The 12,189-nt window shown below is 42.0% G+C and overlaps 1 protein-coding gene across 2 annotated transcripts in view; it reads left to right on the top strand.

The window, feature by feature from the left end:
- The first annotated feature begins 6,488 nt into the window (after window positions 1-6,488).
- The window catches only part of dnm3b (dynamin 3b), a 30,237-nt gene continuing 24,536 nt past the window's right edge, over window positions 6,489-12,189 (top strand). The window contains exons 1-5 of one of the 2 annotated variants that reach the window (XM_008433164.2): window positions 6,489-6,841; window positions 7,207-7,289; window positions 7,386-7,566; window positions 10,521-10,594; window positions 10,829-10,978. In XM_008433164.2, coding sequence (XP_008431386.1) covers window positions 7,406-7,566; window positions 10,521-10,594; window positions 10,829-10,978 — 385 coding nt within the window. In that variant the 5' untranslated portion in view covers window positions 6,489-6,841; window positions 7,207-7,289; window positions 7,386-7,405. Of the gene's footprint in view, window positions 6,842-7,206; window positions 7,567-10,520; window positions 10,595-10,828; window positions 10,979-12,189 lie in introns of both variants that reach the window. The other variant, XM_008433163.2, reaches the window with a different exon arrangement.

Raw genomic sequence — 12,189 nt, 5'->3', positions numbered from 1 at the left:
CAGCCCACGGAAAGTCTCTGGGTTCCACAGTGTTTTTGCCATGGAGGTGTGCTTTTCTTGTGCAACGTAGTATTTCAGGAATTCTGGTAAAGTCTCTGCCTTGGAGTTAAACCAGAGGGGGGAGACAGGAAGCTCTTCCATAAGCTCCCCGCAGAGGGCAGAGCCCAGCTGAGCTGTTCATCTTTAGTTATGAACACAGTAGTTGGAGAAAGGTTTGATTTCATTATTTATCACATGGAACGGTTGCTGATTTTCAGCCCCGCTTTTGTTCAGGCAAGTTGACTCGTATCTCCATTTTCATGTGTTTCCAGTCAGAACCTTAGAAGCACACATAGTGATTTATTTTTATTCCGAGTTTGTATTATTCTTTTTTTTTTAAGATGGAATAACTTTAGTGATTTCTGTTTTTTTCTGAGAACTTTAGACACTTCTGTTTGAATATTTGAGCTCATTTCTGGGTAATTTTAATCGGCGATTTGTCCGGCTTAATTTCTACTGAACCAATCAGCAAGCAGAAGGAGAAATTGTTAATGATGACGTCGAAGCCATTCAGTCCGTGTTGGCCACTCCTCCAAATATTGAATCAACATTCGGCTCGGCACTTTTCTCTTGGCAGTGGAGGATGTTTTTTTTTACAGTGCAGGAAATTTCCGGTATCTCCCATGACGTCGAACTGGCGCATTACATGATACCTCACCGGCAAACAATAGCCGTCGGTAACATTTAGAACAGAGTCCAACGATAGGAAACTTATCATTTCTCAATAGCCGAGGGTCCAGACCAGTGGCGGCTGGCCAGTAGGGGGCGCTTGGGCGCCGCCCCCTTTAAATTGTTTAGATAATAATTTAATTCTTAACTGCAAAATACTTAGAAATGTATTTATTCATACTGTATGTCCAATAGACATGTTAGAATGTATTAAAATAGTAAATACATAATTCTATTTAATTGCTCACATTGTGCACACTTCCTATGTGCAGGGCGCCGTTCTAATGAGWGTGTATGTAGGCGCATCAACTTTTGGCAAGCAGGTGATCTGAGGCTGACTTTTAATTGGTTATTTAAGGTTTTCCACAGGGCGCAGCGCTCTGCGTCCCGGACACACCCATTCTGTTGTGTCATTACTGGTAGAGTGTCAGTACTGGCTAATTTTTTTTAAAACATTGTGATTGGACAATCCCCGATTCGACTCATTAGCGCAGCTGCAGTTCGTTAGGTCGATTCACGTTTACGTTTGCAAAGTGGAGTAGTTTCAAAATGAGAGAAAATTCTGTTTTGTCTTTACAAAAAAGGCTTTTACAAAGCGTTCACTTGAAGAAAAAAACAGGATAAAGGAGCTTGGACCGGATCGTCCCAATTTACAAATTCAGCAGCAGGCAAGTGATCGTGGACGATCCTACACGCGGGCTTTTTCCAGCTCTTCTTATGACAAGCGGAGTTGGCTAGCTGGATGTGATGTCGGACACTGAGTGTAGAAGACCATGAAAGGATTGCTGCAGAGGTGAGTTGTTGTGGAAAATCACTGTTACACTGGTTTATAGTAGTGTTATTTAATATATTAGGAAGATGTGCGYTGTAGTTAGAAATACCTTTAGTTGTGTCTATGCTGTGTAGGTATGTTGATGTAATGTTTGTCAGCAAGATATTTTATTATTTAAGTTGTACTGAAGTTTATGGGTAATGGGGAATAAAACATTTGGTTACTGAATTTTGTATAATCTTGTCCCACAAAAATGCTGTAACACATTTCATAACACAGCCTTAAAAAATGGCAGCAAATGTTATTAAAATCAGTAAGTTTATAAATAAAATGTGTTCCTTCTTTCTATGACTTAATAGAAAGGACAAAATAACATTTCATATTTAGAATGAAAAATGTGATTATAAAATCATAATCTTCATGTTTGTCCTTCTCTCTTAAGGTCTGTGATCATACTGGGACACACCAGGGAGCGCTTTTCTTTCACAAACCACCTTGTTAGTGCCACACTCCTGCAGGGGGACAGATTTGAACAATACAACACAGCATTTCCTGAAGATGCACTGAGCAACACCTTAAAAGCCTATCCAGTGCTCAATCGAGGTAAACTGAAGACAGAGCTTACACTCATCTACAGCAAGGAAGAGTTCAAAGCCTGTTGTGGTGCTGTGGGCCTACTCCAGCTGTTTATGGAAAACAATCTAGAAGAAGTCTTTTCAGAAACTGTCACGCTCTTGAAGATCCTCATCACCACACCCATGACCACAGCAGAAGCTGAAAGGTGCTTTTCAACTCTGAAAAGAATCAAGACTTTTCTGAGAAACTCAATGATTCAGGACAGGCTGAATGCATTGGCCATGTTGTCAATGGAGAAAAGACTGGTCACAGAGATGACTGACTTTAACAAGAATGTAATTGAGAAATTTGCAAGGCAGAAGGAAAGGAGGGCAAAATTCATGTTCAAATAGTGCTATTTTTTAAGATTTGTTTTGTTTGTTTGTTTGTGTGCGCCCCCCTCAGTTTTTTTAGCACCAGCCGCCACTGGTCCAGACTAGAACATGGGTCAGTTAATTGGATTCCAAAAGCAGATATTTAACTGTGTTTGGGATTATTGTCCCATTTCAATGAGTATGTCATTGGCTGGTTCCAGTAAAACCTGGTGACAGATGGACATAAGTTGCCTGAAACAACAAGGTGTCTCAGAGTAACAAGAGCTCCCTGAGAACTACATCCACTTGTTTGATCAGTTGTTTGTGTGTGCTCGACTTTGCTTTACTCCTTCAATCATGCTCTTTGTTATCGCTAAACTTTTTTTTTTCTCTCCGACCGTAAAGCTTTTCTCCAGAACTCGCTTGGCGTGTCCATGTGGGCAGCTGGAAATTTCAGTTACACTTGAAGGGAATGACAAAACATTTTCAACAATGTGTTGTGAATGTTAATAATGCCACTGGAGAAATATGTTTGATCCTCTGATGTAAATTATGGCATGAGCAATAAAAAAAAAGAGCATAGAACAACATCCTCAGATGGAGAAACAATAAATAGTCAGTTTGGCAGTTCTCTCAGAAGCCCTCTGAAAGTACAATTACAGAGTTTGTCGGCAGCACATTTTTTCCAGGATTATTTCCAAAGGGACTTTTGTCTGAAGGTGAATTTCATAACACCGTACAACAGAGAGAAAGAGACCGGGGGCTGTTGTGGTAGTCTGTGTGCAGAGTTCACCATCAAAGCAACCGTTGAAAATCTAGATCGCCTCCTCAGAGGTCTGCAGAAACAGTTTGATTATTGATTTCCTGTGATGGAAAGCAGGCACGGAGTCAAATAATACCTCACTTCTCTCAGATATTTATTCAAACAGTGGGTGCAGCATATTCCATGTGCTCAGTGAAGTAACGCTCATGGATGATAGTCATTGGCTCACCAGACTTGCTTTTACAGGCACAAATTGTTGCGTAACATGTCGACACTGGGGCTTATTTGACTTGTTGATGTGAAACATGAGAATTACAAGCCATATGAGTGCTTAGAGCTAGAACACCTCCTCTGGAAAGGTCAAAGGTCTCATTTTAATGATATGCCTCTGTACTTTGGCTGAAATTGTTTTGCTACTTGGAGCTTTCTGTGAGCTTGGAATGTCTAACCTGAGAGTAAATGAGCTTTTGATGCTACAGCTAAAATAAATCACGGCTGATTTACGACACAAAATTATGGCGTGTGGTTAGAAACACTGCCTGGACTGTACTTTTAACGTTTCATTCTGACCAGGGTCAGCAGCAGGGACGGATTGGCCATCGGGAGCACCGGGACATTTCCCAGTGGGCTGGTTGCTGGCTGCTAAGGGGCGGGACCTATTTTTTTGTGTAGCCCCAAATTCGAGATGATCAAGATTAGAACAACAACAACAAAACCTCAGAATGATGTGAAAAAAAATCTAATTGATGAGAAACAGTTAAGAAATAAATGCAAAAACCACACATTAGTGTTCGTGGCTGCAATGTGACGACATATGAAGAAGTCCAGTGGCTTGTGTAGACTGGAAGACGTCACTGGATGTCAAACCTAAGCAATGTGCATGATTATGGCCAGTCTCACCAGGGAACGTAAATCAAAGAGTTTCAACTGAAAAACGACTCTGAAAACATGGCGCCAACTTGTCTGTCCATTACTAATATTTATGTCTCTTCTGGCATCTAAATGAGACTAATGTCTAACAYTGTAATTCTAACAACTACCTCCTTGCAGACCATCGCCTCTCAKCCATGTTGCTTTAAAGTACGGGCTCCCAGGATTCCTGACATACTGCCTGAATTGAAAGTCTTTTTTTTTTGTGCTAATTACAATAGCAGCTCTCGTTCCATCTGTTTGCGCATTCAGACCGGATGTGTGTAAGCCGCGCGGTGCATCGCTAAAGATGAAACACGTGCTTTCTCTGTTTTTCCTCTCTYTTGCAGATGACAGAGTAAGCAAGTTCATATCACTACTGCTGTAATGTCAGGCAAATAGTTAACAACAAAGCCCCAAACACAAACCTTTTCAACCACATGTGTGGCATCATCAGTTGTTAGCCACAGGTGTGCAGACTTGACCCGGTCTATCAGCACAACGTTTCTCACAACCGAGCAAAATGGGACAGTAGCTGATTTTCAAACCATTGTGGAAGTAGATAAGATTGGTGAATAAGATCGGTTTCTCATGCGAGCATCAGCCAATCGTGATCACTCAAAATGAAGGAAATCGGGGCCGATTTATAGGCCAGCAGCCTTACTTTTTACTGACTGTGCTGCTGAGCCGTAATATTGTAATCTCCTTGATTGGCCTCCACTAACTGTGTAATCTGACACCCGTCTCAGAACTATCTGCAATTTGAACAGCAGTATCAGATTATTATTTGGTTCCAGCAATGAATAACTAGTTCATTGCCTTCTTTTGACCACTTTTCTTACTGACCACTGCAGACTGGGAGCATCTCACAAGAGAGGTGCAGTTTTAGAGATGCTCTGACCCAGTTGTCTGGTCATCGCTGTCCGAATGCTCCTGACATTTCCAGTTTGAGGACACGATGTTAACAGGCAACTCATTCATAAACGCCTCACAGTTTATGAAAACAAGCKTCTTGGATGTGGAATAACTGCGATGGCGTAGAGGGCCGTTGTAGATAGGAAAAAAGAGGAGMMATTTTGTGCTGAAAAACTCAGACATTTTCAGAATAATATCAGAAATTTTCTAGGAAAACACATGAAACTCATAAAAGTGAGTTTCGGAAGTGAAATGTTTTTTAGTTTTGAAACTCCAACATTTTTTTTTCTAGAAAATTCTTGGTTTTTCAATCCCAGAAATKTCCTAGATTTTTCTGGACAATTTCTGAAATGAATCTAAAAAAAATGTTTCATCCGTGGGACCTCTGAACTCATGCTTTAAATTTCTGAGTTTTTTTCTAGCAAATTTTTCACTTTTCAAACTCAGAAATGTGCAAGATTTTTCTGGAAAAGATTAACCTCAAATTTTTKATTTTTTTTTTCTCACAAATTTTCGAATTTTGATGCTCAGAAATTTCCTTGTTTTTCTAGAAAATTTCTAAGATCTTTCTCAAAATTTCTGAGGTGATTTTTTTGGCGYAAATTTACTCCTTTTTTCGTCGACAAAGACAAATGGTCCTAATACATCGTCCTAAATAACCAATAAGGACGTCGRTGGCGGAGACAAACGGTWCAGTAGATMATTACCGCCATCTAGSGTTCACCACATCACGGTGCGTCGACTCCAGAGGCCTGTCCATGATGACAAGGGCAAATTCAACACTAATGACATTTTGTGGCCTAGAAATGAATGAGCGACCCTAATAGCTTTGCTTTCTCTGCCCTCGGTGAATTTCAAGTCTGCTTTCAACATCAGAGGCAGAGGGCCTTTAGGAGCAAATTAGACCTCTCCTTCAGATCAATGACAGATCTCATCTGTAGCCAAGAGAAGACACTTCCTCCAGCAGCGGGCGCAGATGTTGGCCTGTGAGAGGTTAAGACATCATCCATTCCACATGACCGCTTCCACCAGCAGGAGCCTCAGACGCTAGTGGCAGTCTGGACCCAAATGTCACACTTTTTCTATCTTGAATCTGTAGTGAATCCCTCCTGCACTTGCGAGGCCATGTTTTCCACCTCCTTCCCATTTCTTTCTTAATTTTTTTATTTTTTGCAATGTGCATAAAACAAAGCGATATGAAACGATAAATACGAGTGAATGTTGTTGTTGTTTTTTTTAATAACGGGTACTTTCTGCTCCCACTGCGGGGATCTGAAGAGGCGCATCCTCCTGTGCGTGTTGCAGCGATGCGCAGCCGTGCCGCATGACTCACGACGGGGGCAGGAGCGGCGAAGGGGATGTAAACAGGAGGCCGGCCGCGCGAGGCCTAACCTGAACCCGCTCGGCCAATGGGACGCCGCGCTCCGCCGCATCGCTCGCAGATCCCTCTTCTCTCATTGGTCCTCCGTCGCGTCGATTGCAGCTTCGCAGTCACACCGCAGAGAAGCGGGGAGAGAGAGACGAAGGAGATAGAGATAGAGAGAGGGAGAGAGAGAAAATATTATCATTAATCTGTCAAAGGCGAATTTCTGCTCGCGCTGACGTTCGACCACAGGTGCGCGGTTTACTTTGTGGACTGTGAGCCGACGGTGTAGCGGCAGTAGGAGCGCGTGGCGCTTGTGTAACCTCGCGGAGTGTCGACGCTCGTCTTCCGCCGCCTGGTCGTTTCAGCACCGGACAGCGACACACCGGCGAGGCGAGACGCGTAGAACCAGGAGGGGGGGAACCCTGAGGTTGAGCGAGCCTCCCCCTTCCACCACCCCCACAAACGACACAACAACACAGGTGAGCTTCACGCTAATAATGTCACGCGTTCATCTGACGCTATCTTTTTAATTCATTAAATGTCGCGCGACGTGGTGTGCGCGTGCAGAAGGGCAGGTGGCCTCGGTGTTGTTTTATTTGATTTTGTATGCATTGTGAAGAAACTGAGCTCCGGTCGGTGAATGTCCTTGACAGCAAAAGGCTTTTCTAGACGTATGTGTGTTTGTGTTGGAGGGAGAGAAAGGAAGAAAAGAGAGAGAGAGAGAGAGAGAGAGAGAGAGAGAGAGAGAGAGAGAGAGAGAGAGAGAGAGAACAGGTTGTGCTCCTGCGCAGTTTGTCTCTCTGTCCTTTTTCTGACTCTCCCTGTCTTGTTTCTGTCTCCACAGCCCGTCCGACCCTCGCTTGGCTCGAGGGTTGGGGGGGCGGCAATGCGCGGCTAGATGACTCCGCCACATCAACAAGCGCCACGGTAGTCCTGGACTAATAATACAGCAGAGCCACGTCCCCTCCTCTTCTTCCTCCTCCCCCCCTCACCTCCCTTCTGTCTCCATTCGCTGATTCCAAGTCCTCCTGACTAAAGGCACCATGGGAAATCGTGGCATGGAGGATCTGATCCCGCTGGTCAACCGGTTGCAGGATGCCTTCAGCTCCATCGGCCAGGCCTGCAACCTGGATCTGCCGCAAATTGCGGTGGTCGGCGGGCAGAGCGCAGGCAAGAGCTCCGTGCTGGAGAACTTCGTCGGCAGGTAAAAATTGACCACCAGAAATAGGATAATCCCCTTCTCCCGTTTAACCTTGAGGATGACGTAAGAAGCCATGCAGTGCGCGAGGCTGTCTGCAGACCATCATTATCTGCAACTCAGTCAAGTCCCGTCCTTCAGTTTTTTCCAARCCAGCCGCACTGGGTCACACAGAGCCACAACTTTATGTGGGTTAYAGCAGCACCTTTGGGTATTCTGGCCCAATAAGCATCCAGAGCCCGGTGTTGCGTGGCACCAATTCCAGTTCAAACACTGAAAAAAAAAAWTTGAGATCCATCTTAAAAAATGGTTGAGTTAATTCATTACATGTAATCAAATTAAGTTTGCTAAACTTCRTMTATGTTTGTTTAACATGTCTTCTTAATAAGCTTAGTATATTTACTGGGATAAACTTAATTTGATTACTTGTAACAACTTTTTAAAAAAGTTGGATCAGCTGTTTTCTGTTTTCAGCAAATTACCTGTTAGGGATCGTAGTTCAATATGAAGCAAGTATTTCTATAAATCAGTGTTGCCAATTCCTCTGTAAGGACGGCAGCAATTGGCTACATCATAAGTCACCAAGTTAAGTCATGTTTTTTGTGCTTTACATCATTAAAAACCATCATACAGTCGTTAATTGTGAAAAAGGCAATACACATTTGTTTATTAAAATATTTGGGTATGTTTGAAGACATCAAGAAACAGTCAAACATATCTGATTACTTTGGATTTGAGTTGGGTTTTTTTTWAAGAAATGGTACTATTACATTAGTTGCTAAAGAGCTCTGAATATTTGCTGATAAAGTTGCTTTTAACAGGACACTACTTTTTTGTTATTTTACTAATTTGGTTTCATAGTCAGATTCAGACTCAGTACAGCAGAGAAAGACACAATTATTGTAATTTATTTTGGATTAGCTTCCACTTACACTGTCCATAAAATGCAACTTGTGATATTAAATTGTAACTTTGAACTAAGTTACCAGTACATGTCGGGTCACTATGCATGTGTACTGAACAAATATAGCWTCATATATACCCATGGGCAAGCAGAACATTTATATTCAGAACAAAAATACAGTGTTCTGTTGCACAACTTTAAAAAGTGACACCAGAACTCCTGTAGCTATTGCAAAACTCTGCCGTTTGGGAACAACGGCAGAGTGTTCCCAAATGGCGCACACTGCCGTTTGGAGCCGCTTTGGAGAAAGAACATTTTACAGAGCCAAAACGTAATRTCAACAAAGACATCTTTCAACAGCAATATGGTGCATACTCTGTTCTGCAACTGAATTACAGGGACTGTTTTAAGGGCGAATTACACCCTTAAAACAACAGCAAGTTAACATCATTGATACTAGAGAAGAATTAGCTAAAGTGCAAATCTGGCTGCCTTAAACATTCAACCGGTCCAAAACACTGCACAGCAGTAAAGAACCTTCAGTCCAGCAATGCTGTTATGGTGCATTCAAGTACTGAATGTCCAAACTGGAATGTTTGTGTATGTTATGTGCTTTACCATAATTCTAAATCTATGAATAGTTCCATAGATTTAGATCTATGAAACTACATGTAAGTGTCATAGGTCTAAATATGAAACTTTTGAACAAGTTGTTCAATTGTGTTTGAACAACTAACACAATGGACAATTCTTTAACACTCTGTTGGGGGTTCTCTGGTGGCCCTGAAAAGCAGCACAGTTCGCTTTACGTGTCTCTGAGCCTTCAGAGACACATAAAGATAATTACAAAATCAGCCTTTTATCACCTGAAGAGCATTTCTAGGATTAAAGGACTAATGTCACAGCTAAGTCTAGAGAACTTGACTCTGACACCCGTCTCTTTTCTGCCACAGAGCCATAGTTTTATGCATAGAAAGCCGGCTGCAGAAATGCTCTGCTGTGTGTAACCTTTTTAAAACACCGCCCACATGCAGCAGCTCCCACTCTGKAATGCACAAATGAATATTCATGGTGTTGCTCTGGAATTTTGAGTTTAATCAAATAGGGGCTAATCAGGTGAACGGAGGAAGTCACGCTTTAGCTCCTAACGCTTATATTCATATACATAACTCAGTCTTTCATGACTGAGTTATGTATATGACTGAAAGACTGAAAGACTGAGTTCAGTCATGAACTCAGTCTTTCAGGTAAATAGTAGCATTTGCCAAATGCTACTATTTAGCATTTGGTAAATGCTAAATAGTAGCATTTACCAAATGCTACTATTTGGTAAATAGTAGCATTATTTCCTGTTAGCTGTCAACAAAAACCCAACTCAAACCCACAGTAACTTGGTTCAACATACCCAAATAGTTCAGTGCACTTATTCAGTTGGGTGYATTGATTTAGTCGTCCTCCAGCCTTTCAGTGGTGCTGAGTAATGGTCCATCTGTCCAGCTCTGGCTCTGCACTCTGCTRAATGGACTCACGRAGGCCTCMTCGTTTCTTCAAGGCTCGTCCCTCTCAGGGAATATTTGTCGATAAGGTTTCCCGCAACAAGCCTTTAAGCCTCAAAGGTAGAGACTTTTAGGTTCAGATTATGTGCGTGCGCACACACACATACACACACACACACACACACTCACACACAAGCATATTCATCACCTGTGTGCGTAGCCCTCCAGAAAACGTCAAAGTCACCGTTTTGCAAATGAGCGAGCGCCCCTGTCAGCTCTTCATCCAGACCTGCTGTTTATCGGGTCGGAATGTTCTGCTCCCTCACTCAGAGAGACACCAGCTGAAAGCTGCAGGCTCCATTTTGAAATGTCTTCTGGTTTGAGCCGTTTTGAGCTCACTAACAGGATTTTTTTTCCATTAAAGAAACGGCAAGGAAAACTCTGCTGCATCTGGCGTGTTGTTAAAAAACAAGCAGCACAGTCCATAAACACTTATCACTGTAAGTTCACGATAGATGTGGCTTTAAAAAGACTTTTCTGATTTGTGTTTTCCTCTTTAGGGACTTTCTGCCCCGCGGTTCTGGTATCGTCACCCGCAGGCCTCTGGTTCTGCAGCTCATCAGTGCAAACGCTGGTGGGTACCACACACATTTCACACACCCACGCAAAATAACAGACACATTTTGTCCACTCTCTCACACATCCACACACACGCACACACACACAAAATCCTCCTTTCTTTCTAAATGGTGCTGTTTTTTATTCCCTCCTCCATCGGCATTTTGTTCCACTCAGTGCAGCCATTACTAATCTTTGGTGCATGTTTTTCTGTTTTTCTTTCTTTTCTTTTTTTTTCCCTTTCCCACAGAATGGGCTGAATTCCTCCACTGCAAGGGGAAAAAGTTCACCGACTTTGACGAGGTGCGCCAAGAGATTGAGGGCGAGACCGATCGGGTCACGGGGGCCAACAAAGGCATATCTCCCGTTCCCATCAACCTGCGGGTTTACTCCCCTCACGGTACGGATGAGATTGCGCAGCTTCTCTTCTTCTTAACGTCAACTTAGTGACAGACCGCTGAAACTCTGCTGGATCTACACAGGGTGTGACAGGATGTGATTCACAGCAAATGGCCGGCGGATGATGTTTATTAAAGCTGTGTCAGTGGAAACAAAGACGAGGGCGTTCTGTTCGATGGTGTACATTACATTTATAATCTGTAGGAATAATAAAACAAATCACCTAAGGAGGTAGGACTACTTCAGATTCCAGATATTGGTAATGATGTCTTACTGTAGGGATTTGATCAGAACGAGGGTCTGTCCGGCTTTTTAAGTAATTACTTTATTTTAGTTSAATACAACAATTTTTTTATATATATAAATAAAATGGTCCATATTATTATTTTTATTATAGTACTGTTTGAATTGATTTATGATTATATAAAAAATTCCATCCATCCATCATCTCACATGCTTATCCCTAGTGGAGTTGCAAGGCGTGCTGGTGACTACCTCCAGCGGTCAACGGGTGAGGGGCGGGGTCACCCTGGACAGGTCACCAGTCCATCACAGTACATAAAAAATAAATTAACTTTTTTCTGTCAGGTAGCAGCTAAACTGCTAATTAGAATACAGCACATAGCTGGTACGTAGCTATGTATTTGGCATGCAGATTAGCAATAGGAATAATATGTCATTACTGAATGACAGATGGAGAAAAATTGATTCCAATATAATAATAAGCCAGCATTAGTGAGATAAATATTATGCTTTGGCTACGTTAGTAACAGATGGAGTTTTGGGGAAATTTATAGGAACAGCATAAAAGGGGCTAAAATGTTCTTCCTCTTGTGATGTACTCTTCAAATGTTGTGTAAAATATAATTTACACAGTATTGAAAAATATTTTTTGTACAACAAACTTTTATTTACCTTGATGTTTGTTATTATGAGATTTTCGTACCATCTAATCACTAAAGTCTGTTTAAACTAGCTAGCAAAACTAGCATGCTATCTTGTAAAGATAGTTTTGTGTTAAAGAGCAGAGAGGCTGTTTAACTTTGAACACAGTATATGTATTAYTACACTAGTTCTTTAAAATGCTATAATAAGAAAATCAGACCAACATGTATATCCTATGGTGAAATACAAGTGCTGTTTGCAAAGTTGCACAGTAGAAAATTAACAGCAATAATTTGGTTTATTTGGCTTGTCATATATAAAAAAAGT

The sequence above is a fragment of the Poecilia reticulata genome, linkage group LG17 (assembly GCF_000633615.1).
Source record: "Poecilia reticulata strain Guanapo linkage group LG17, Guppy_female_1.0+MT, whole genome shotgun sequence".
Taxonomy (NCBI): domain Eukaryota; kingdom Metazoa; phylum Chordata; class Actinopteri; order Cyprinodontiformes; family Poeciliidae; genus Poecilia; species Poecilia reticulata.
The sequence above is the reverse complement of the archived record's forward strand: the minus strand, read 5'-3'. Positions and strand labels throughout refer to the sequence as shown.